The 9,881-nt window shown below is 39.9% G+C and overlaps 1 protein-coding gene across 1 annotated transcript; it reads right to left on the reverse strand.

Moving 5' to 3' along the window:
* Positions 1-6,465: 6,465 nt before the first annotated feature.
* On the reverse strand, positions 6,466-8,322 carry LOC113075643 (zona pellucida sperm-binding protein 4-like). The gene is made up of 8 exons (XM_026248323.1): positions 7,946-8,322; positions 7,681-7,868; positions 7,510-7,607; positions 7,285-7,442; positions 7,015-7,207; positions 6,803-6,950; positions 6,655-6,727; positions 6,466-6,573 (listed from the first exon to the last, which is right to left on the reverse strand). Exons 1-8 carry the CDS (start codon positions 8,280-8,282, stop codon positions 6,497-6,499), a joined length of 1,272 nt encoding a protein of 423 aa, XP_026104108.1. The 5' UTR covers positions 8,283-8,322; the 3' UTR covers positions 6,466-6,496.
* Positions 8,323-9,881: the final 1,559 nt, after the last annotated feature.

Consider the following 9,881-nt stretch of genomic DNA (forward strand, 5'->3'; position numbering starts at 1 on the left):
CTAATACATATACATTTGTTAATAAAGTAAATAAAACGAAAACATGAATGTTTTAATGCTACTGAATAAAAATAAACGATCCACTCGAAAGTCTCTGCTCATCATGACAGCACCTAGATCAGTGAGCTGCGTCTAGGGCTGATGACGTCATTTCCATGGAGGCATGTTGTACACGCCCCCGTCCATTGACTCCGCCCCCACGTCAAAACAGTGCCACAAAGAGAGACGTGCAGAAAAGTGAAGCGCAAAGGAAAAATGGCTTCGCAAGCTCAAACTAGACTGACACGCAAAATAAAAGCAACGGTTGCAAATAAATTAATAGTTATGACCATGGAAAATATGTATTGCAAAAAAAAATGTATTGTTTCATTTGTTTTGCAATTCTTAATTTTTGTTTGCATAAAGCAAATGTATTTTCCTCAATACTTTAAATAAAATGTTTTAAATTTGTTTTTGTTTTTATTGTTTTTGTATATTTTAAACAAGGTAAATCTTTCTGATTTATTAAAATAAAAAAGTCACATACATGGATTTTTCTGGGCTAAGCCCCGGATCTCTACTCACCCTAGAACCACCCCTGCCATAACCAATCAAAAAATAAATAATAATAATTTCGATCATCGTTTACGTGATCGATCATCGCTGTCGCGGTCGAGTACTGGAGTACTGGATCACTGTTGCACATCCCTAGTTATTAAGCCTCTCATCAAAAAAAAAAAAAACACACAACTTGACCCCAAAGAACTAGTTAATTATAGACCAACCTCGAATCTCCCTTTTCTGTCCAAGATACTAGAAAAGTGGTATCCTCATAATTATATTCCTTCTTAGAGAAAAATGGTATATGTGAGGATTTCCAGTCAGGATTTAGACCGTATCATAGTACTGAGACTGCTCTCCTTAGAGTTACAAATGATCTGCTCTTATCATCTGATCGTGGGTGTATCTCTCTATTAGTTTTATTGGATCTTAGTGCTGCGTTTGACACAATTGACCACAATATTCTTTTGCATCTTTTTGCAATTTGAAAAACTAATGGAATGCATAGTCGATATAAAAAACTGGATGACGAGTAATTTCTTACTGCTAAATTCAGAAAAAACAGAGGTGTTAATCATAGGAGCTAAAAACTCTGCTTGTAATAACCTAGAACACTGTCTAAGACTTGATGGTTGCTCTGTCAATTCTTCGTCATCAGTTAGGAACCTAGGTGTGCTATTTGATCGCAATCTTTCCTTAGAAAGCCACGTTTCTAGCATTTGTAAAACTGCATTTTTCCATCTCAAAAATATATCTAAATTATGGCCTATGCTCTCAATGTCAAATGCAGAAATGTTAATCCATGCATTTATGACTTCAAGGTTAGATTATTGTAATGCTTTATTGGGTGGTTGTTCTGCACGCTTAGTAAACAAACTACAGCTAGTCCAAAATGCAGCAGCAAGAGTTCTTACTAGAACCAGGAAGTATGACCATATTAGCCCGGTCCTGTCCACACTGCACTGGCTCCCTATCAAACATCGTATAGATTTTAAAATATTGCTTATTACTTATAAAGCCCTGAATGGTTTAGCACCTCAGTATTTGAATGAGCTCCTTTTACATTATACTCCTCTACGTCCGCTACGTTCTCAAAACTCAGGCAATTTGATAATACCTGGAATATCAAAATCAACTGCGCATTTAGATTTTCCCGCGTTCACTATGATTTAGTCGCTTTCAGTGGTGGCTCGTCGGGTGAGGCAGGGGAGGCACAGTTTCCCCCAAATTTTGAGGTGAATATGAGGAAGATTTAATGTTAATAAAATTCAATATTCATTTCAGTTCATGTCTCAGAATGTATATTTTTTTGTTTGTAATTTCACAGTTGTAATACCATTACATGAAAGCAGGGGCGTAGCACCAAATTCTGGGCCCTGTATACTCTCAAAGTCAGTGGGCCCCCTACACATGCCAATGGGGGTCCAGAGTGTCTGGCACAACTTCATAAACACTGCAACAAAAAAAATTGTTTTGAAGAATGTTTTCGTCAATTTAGTCAGCTTTTTCATTGAACCAAAAAGAAACATTGAGAAGAAGGATAATGGAACGGTCTGTTGCATGCAATAGTAAGGCTTTCCTCTCTGTACACATATCCTTAAGTACAATTTTGCAAGTTTTATTGGTGTCCCCTTCAAAACTTGCTCGTGAGAAATGTTATGTTTATTGTCCTCCCCAACATTTAGATGAGATTTTCGCCCCTGATTTGTACAATATTCAGTTTCTGCTGGTCTGACTTAATCAAAATAGTGTTTAAAAATTACTTTCGGTTTATAGTGACCATAACGCATAAAAGCGCATTAATGGGAACATTAAAGAAAGTTCTTAAAAAAAGTAACAAAAAAGTTACTTTAAACAGTAATGCATTACTTTTTGGTGTAATCAACAAAGTAATTGAGTTACTTTTTGAATTAAGTAACTTTTAACTAGATAATATTTCTTAGTAACTAGCACAACACTGGTGTTGTCAGTTCGGCTGTTCGGAGCGTGAATCATTTGAGTCAGTTCGGGAGTTCGGAGCGTGAATCGATTCATAAAGACATTTACAGTCACTCGCTGGTAGTTTTAGTTTATTTTTTACAGTATCATTTAAACCCTCATGTTTCCTCAAACCTGAATGAAGTACTTTCTTTTGCACAACATGAAAGAAGGTATTTTGAAGACTGTTGCAAAACAAAGATGTTTTGGTCATTAGTGACTTTCACTGCATGTAAAAAAAAAAAAAGAGTACTGAGATATATATATATATATATATATATATATATATATATATATATATATATATATATATAGGTTCTGGGAAGGTAAAAATAAATCAACTGTGTGCACTGTTTTACAATTCGAGGAGACGGATTTTTAACTGTGGGTACAGATTGTCAGTTTACATCCATGTGGACAGATTGGTAAACTGCACACAAGGTACAGTTTATTTATTTTTCTCCCCCTGAGCTTCAGGAAAATGACCACCAGAGGGAGTTAAACCACCTTTAAATATTATTTAACATTAGAAAACTGTTGGGATATCAAATATAGACTGATTAATCCGAGTACCATATATTCACAATAAACATCTGATAATTAAAATTTGCACACACAAAAAAATATCATCCTGAATTCACAAATTCTTTATTATTGCATAATAAAAACTCTCCTACAGTCCAGTCAGTCACCATCAGTCGCAACCATAGACAGTAAAAGAAATGGACACAGCGACCCCATTGGAACTCAATTGAGACAATTGAAGCCCATTTTTAGCGTTTTTTAGCACTTCCGTTTCTGAAGCGCAGACTCAAACGAAGCGTGATGACGTCAGCAACCTGTCTGACAGATGTAAATCTTCTAAGTGGCTGTGCGTGCAAACTGCCATCGTTAATCTTGCAGAGACGGCGAGCTTGAGCGGGGAGATCTTTGGCGTGAGTGAGCAAGAGTAAGTATTCTGATTAATTATTTTGTATAGTATTTTAAAATGTAACGCCAGTACGCCATATTAAGTTAGTTGCCTGCGAGCTTCTCCTCCTGTCTGTACGGTAATGCGACAGAGAGACGAGTGGTTATGACGCAATCGTTAGCCTATTTTTTTACAAAAACTGTTTATACGGGGCCATAATGTAACATAGAAGGTAATGGAGCCCTTTATACATTGTTGTGTATCTTTAGAAATAAATAATGGACAAACGGAGTCTTTAAACGCCTCAGATGTAAAATTATTCGCTGTCAAAGTGACGCCAAAATGAATGGGAAGCAATGGGAATGCTAACGCAAGTGAAGTTCTGCTAAAAGATGGCAGCCCCCACCAGACTTCAACTTCCGGTCGAGTTCCTTGCCCCCTGGTCGCAACTCGCGCGCATTTATTTAAAGTTTACGTCACTCACTGACAACGTTTTCCTAACCAGAAAATAAAAAAACAGATTGCCCTGCTCTGTCTCTGATTGGCTAGTACTCGTTGCCATCTGGGTTAGAGCCAGTTAGAAGCAGGATGTGGGTGGGAAAAAACTCTGTCTCCTGTGTGTGTGGGGAAAAGGGAGGGACAGAGAGAACAGGCTAGAACTCCTACGTATAACATATAGAAAATATCTGCTTGATAACTTATTATGGAGCTGGGAACAAGCCCAAATAAGCATCTACACTTTAGAAACAAGCCTAAAAAAAATGCTACCCACGACTACCAATATTTGTAATCGACTTTACAGAAAAACAAACCCAAAGTCGCGTATAATAAGCGGACTTGGCAACGCTGGAGCTCATGCAACGGGGTAATTCTCAGTGGTTCTTAAGACTCAGTTTTCCTTGTTTTTCTCCACATATTAAACTTACTTAATTTAAAATTACATGGTAGTATTATTTCTGTCATTTTGAATTGAACCTGGTTTACACAATACACTGTCACTTTTCTATAATTCAAATCCATTAAAGGATGGTTAGGCTGCATTAATCAGGTCAACCAGAACCGGGAACACTTCCCATAGCACTCGATGTACTGCTATATTGTATGAAGAATGGCATCTACGCTAATATTATTTGGTTTCATTCTTATTCAGGGGTCACTATAGCCACACGTATCCAGGCTCTATCCAGACCAGATGGTGGATCAGCACCTAGAGACGACCTCTACAGCCCTGAATGTCAGCGGAGACCAGGACAACTAGATGAGCCATAGATGCAGATCCCTTATGAAGCCTTCGTCGACCATCGGCACAAGACCACAGGAACCACACGAGTCCTCTGCTCAATCAGACCTGTGATGCAGCCTGGAATTAAAGCACACCATACTGCTTTTGTCTGATCAGAGGAGAACTGGCCCACCAAATGAGCCTGCTATCTCCCAAGGTGTTCTTCATTTTCTGTCACCAATTGAGTTTTGGTTCCTTGCCTCTGCTTACTTAGTTGGGGACTCTTGCCTGATTGCACAAACACTATTGGAAGATAGCTGAACTGGCTTTATCTGGAAAAATGTTTTATCTTCTTGCATTAGACAATATTTTCCTGTTTGACAATCAGTATTGTGTCAAGGGCTATACAAAAAGGCAATTTGACATTTGATCAATATTCTTCTGTACAGCCCCAAAATATACCATGGCATAGTTTAGCCCTTCACTGATTTGGAAATAGATCATTAATATAAATAAACACTAGGAATGTTATCTAAAAATAAATCACCACACATCAGGCTGTGTGCACTTGGATTAGTTAAATGCAGAGCACATGTTCCAACTATGGGACATCATACTTGGCGCCACACACAATCAAAAGTGGGGTGAAAAAAAAAAACCTTATGCAGACAGATGTTAGTCTGAACCCTTAATTTGAAACCTTGCATTGTGTCCCTGGGTAGCAACTGGAGGTTGGACAAATGTAAAGTTACTGGTTGCTTGTGTAGAAGCCTGGACTCAGAATGCATGGCCTTACAGAGAGGTACTGGAAAGTCAGTTTAGTGTAGCCCAAGAAACAAAGACGCAACTTCAGACTCTGCAAGGTCAAAACAATTAGACTGTCTAAGACTTGATGAACAAGTCTATAAAACATAGCCTATGCTCTCAATGTCAAGTGCAGAAAATGTTAATCCATGCATTTATGACCTCAAGGTTAGATTATTGTAATGCTTTATTGGGTGGTTGTTCTGCACGCTTGGTAAACAAACTACAGCTAGTCCAAAATGCAGCAGCAAGAGTTCTTACTAGAACCAGGAAGTATGACCATATTAGCCCGGTCCTGTCCACACTGCACTGGCTCCCTATCAAACATCGTATAGATTTTAAAATATTGCTTATTACTTATAAAGCCCTGAATGGTTTAGCACCTCAGTATTTGAATGAGCTCCTTTTACATTATAATCTTCCATGTCCACTGAATCTCAACTCCAGCAATTTGAGAATACAAAAATCAACTGCTTATTCTGATGTCACACAGATCCAGACCAGATGGTGGATCAGCACCTAGAAAGGACCTCTACATCCCTGAAAGACAGCGGAGACCAGGACAACTAGAGCCCAGATACAGATCCCCTGTAAAGACCTTGTCTCAGAGGAGCACCAGGACAAGACCACAGGAAACAGATGATTCTTCTGCACAATCTGACTTTGCTGCAGTCTGGAATTGAACGACTGGTTTCGTCTGGTCAGAGGAGAACTGACCCCCAAATGAGCCTGGTTTCTCTCAAGGTTTTTTTCTCCATTCTGTCACCGATGGAGTTTCGGTTCCTTGCCGCTGTCGCCTCTGACTTGCTTAGTTGGGGTCACTTCATCTACATCTGACTTGATTGCAAAATTAATACCATTTAAACGGAAATGAGACCGAATTCATTGAACTGGGGTTAACGGTCATTTTGCATTGACCGTTTTCCTAATGAATGTCGTTCAGTTGCTTTGACGCAATGCATTTTCTTTAAAGCGCTACATAAATAAAGGTGACTTGACAAGTCCATCATGGTGCATCAGAAGGTTTATTAAAACCACTAGATTTACATGAGCAGAGTAATTTCTCCACTAGAAACCACCGTCTGCTCACTAGAGATGGTCTTCACATGAGTGTCCCTTCCTGCAAGAGAAATGTTAGAAGTGAGAAGGGAAATAGTGACAGATTCTCAGTTCCTCTAGTCAAGAGAGAGCAAGAACTCACTCGTCCTGCCGCAGCTTTGCTCACAGGAGCCAGAAGACGGATGGCACACCGCTGTACTACAGTGGATGAAGATCTGACAGGGAGGAAAGAGGGTCAAGTCAAATCTAGAAACAGGAGTAACACTAAAGGTTAAAGTAAAGCGGCATACAGTTTCCTGCAGAGGAGCCAGTGATGTGGGATCCACAAACGTGAACATCTTCACAATGAAGCGCTTGTAGTGGGTTGGGAACTGAAGACCAGAAGAGCCAGTCACTGGAACCAATGTGGTCAGGTAACGGTCATCCTGGTAAGGGCATCTGAAAGGGACAAGGGAGGTTAGAAAAGCCACAGACTAACTGGATAAACATGGTCATTACTCACCCATCAACCAGAAGGTCCCACTGGGGTAGACTGAGTGGATTGGGGGCGGAAGTTGCCCAGCAGTGTCCCAGCATCAGGACAATGTTGGGGTCAGTCCTCTCCACAATGTGCACCTCAACATACACAGGCTCCCGCAGGACTTTTGTGATGGGATAATCAGCATCACTGTAGTAGGACGTGTAGGCCTCATCCCCTGAGGAACACCAGGGATTAAACACTGCTGCAACCTGGAGTCTAAAGATACTAGGAACACATGGGACAAGAACACACCTTCTGCACACCCTTTGGTGACACACTGACCATTGGCCAGTCTAAGCTCCACCCTGAGGGGTCCAGGGGCAGCTACTGGTGGAGGTGGAGGAACAGTGTTGACCTCCACAACCAGAGCTTCCACAGAAGTGCCAGAGTACCTACACTGGAAGAGAAGCCTGGACAAACCATGAGCTTGTAGCATTTGTTACAGACCACCAAATAAGACCAGCATAGAGCACCTACTCAAAGTGACTGTCCCTTGTGATTGAACCAAGTGGTCCAATCCCCACTTCATACGAGGAGCTCATTCTGTTCTCATACACCACATAACCACTGTCCTCCTGCAAATAGCAACACTGTTGGCATCCAGTCCATCACAGGCCATGCAGAATAAAACCATAAGCATCTCCTCACCATCACTCTTGTGCCACATGCAGTCACAGGGAACTGGTATACAGCAAAGGAAGGTGTGGACCCCACAGGACTGCAAGCTGGGTCACTTCCTCCCAGTAAACTGACTGAATCCAGACTCAGTCGAGGCAGTGTAACATCTCTAGCCACCACTACCACAAACTGACCATCTCTTATACACTGGACAGTCACTGGAACAGAGAGGAACAAGAGCAGGTTCATGTTGAGGATCAGTTTAACTGAGAGTATAACCCTGACTCACTCTTACCGGTCTTCCCATAGTAACACTGCTGTCCACTAAAGCAGCAGTTGATAGCTTCACATTCAGCACTACTGATACCAGGTTGTCCACATTGGATCTGCTCAGAATCAGCTACAGAACATCTGTCCAAAGGCTCAGCCTTCGCTACTTGCTTCTGAAACTGAATCTTCTGAGGAAGCTGCTGATTAGTCTGTTGAACTGACTGCTGAAGCCGCTGGTCAGTTTGCTGGAGCATCAGAGCTGGAGGATTCTGGGACAGTTTACTCCACTTACCCTTCTTTGGAAGAGCATGACAGAGAGCACACAGTGCTAATACCTGAACCAGCCACCAACTTCCAGCCATTGTCCAACAGCTAATCACACTATTGAGATACTGCACATTGGTCTTTTTGTACTCTTGTATCTCAGCTAATTAGCAATAGTCCCTCCCACTTCATTAACAATCATGATTCTCCAGGCAAGTGTGAGCTCATGCAACTGGGCGATTCTCATTGGTTCTTGACCCGTTTCACACTGGAAGCGTTTGTACAGCGTCAAAGCAGCAGCCCCAAAGATTCATATTTCTTTGAAAAGACAGTTATAAATTTGTTTTTAGAGGTGGTGAGTTATAAACTTGAATGTTTTGAAGTCTTGAAAGTTATAACATGGGGATTCACGTGAGGGAAAACTGCTCCTATCATGTTGTTTCATTCATACTCAAATATAGAACGTGCTGTTTATACTATTATTATTATTATTTTTTAAATAATAGGCCTACATACTTTTACCATAGCGTCTTACCCAAATATGTGTCATTAAGTTCAGTGTGTTTCCATAATATTCATGTAAATATGTAAATAATTTGTGATTAAGCTCCATTTTTGTGGCTGATCAGGAGAAATGTGAAGTATTTGTTGTATTTTAACTACTCGTTAGGCTAAGTAAGAATCTCAAAATGTATTTATGTAGAGCTGAATAAAAATGAAAAAAGTCTATCCTATCCTAATCCTAATTCGTCCCACAGAGAGCCGAGACTACATTACCCATATACCCTTGAGTTTTACAAGTGAAAAGCGCATGCGCATCCGACTCTTTCAGAGACCAGCGCAGAATGGATTTTTCCGTCCCGCCCCCGCCCCCGCCCCCGGCCGCGCAAAAATATAAGTTATTTTCTCCCGCTCCCGCCCGCAAACAATCAAGTTTCTTCCCGCTCCCGCCCGCAAAATCCCGCGGGTAAACGTACCTATACGTTATTATTATTATTATTATTAAAAATTGCATATTCTGCTGCTCTGTTATTTTTTCAATTGCTCCCCTGTTGAATATAAATAATATTAAAAAAAGAAACAAATGTTTCGTTTTATTTGCGTTTAATTATATGGACGAAAACGAACAAGGAACAAATAAATACAGTATAACAGGTAAGAAATGTAAATAGGGTAAAATGATTTATTATTTTTTATAAAGGTCGTCTGTTGACTGATATAGCCTATATAAAACCCCTTCAATATAGTTGTTGTTACCTCAGGGGATGAGGGGAATGCTGCTAAAGCTGATCATAGTTGTATATGGATTGCAATTTTGAAATAAATTTAGTAGCAGAGCTACTGCAAGCGATTTTTAGAGCTGTATATATATATATATATATATATATATATATATATATATATATATATATATATATATATATATATATATATATATATATATATCTCAGTACTCTTACTAAAGTACTAAGTACTAAAACTACCAGCGAGTGACTGTAAATGTCTTTATGAATTTACAGTCACTCTAATTATCACTAAATTATCGCTGGCGCCGATACAGGATGGCTGCCTCCGTGACGAGCTCCGCATATGTTTTTGTGTTTTTGTTAGTTTGTCCTGTCTTTAGTTATATTCCTGCCATCAGTTTCACCAGGGATGAACTGCTGAACATTCGGCAGAACGCACCACAAGATGTT

This window comes from Carassius auratus, unplaced genomic scaffold (assembly GCF_003368295.1).
Source record: "Carassius auratus strain Wakin unplaced genomic scaffold, ASM336829v1 scaf_tig00017367, whole genome shotgun sequence".
Taxonomy (NCBI): domain Eukaryota; kingdom Metazoa; phylum Chordata; class Actinopteri; order Cypriniformes; family Cyprinidae; genus Carassius; species Carassius auratus.

Bases quoted from the DNA above. Each gene is read 5' to 3' on its own strand.
- LOC113075643 (XM_026248323.1), bottom strand. From the start codon at position 8,282: ATGGCTGGAAGTTGGTGGCTGGTTCAGGTATTAGCACTGTGTGCTCTC. The intron at 6,951-7,014 runs GTGAGTAATGAC...TGTCCCTTTCAG, and splicing joins TGGGACCTTCTGGTTGATGG to ATGCCCTTACCAGGATGACC. The intron at 6,574-6,654 runs GTGAGTTCTTGC...TTTCTCTTGCAG, and splicing joins GCAAAGCTGCGGCAGGACGA to GAAGGGACACTCATGTGAAG.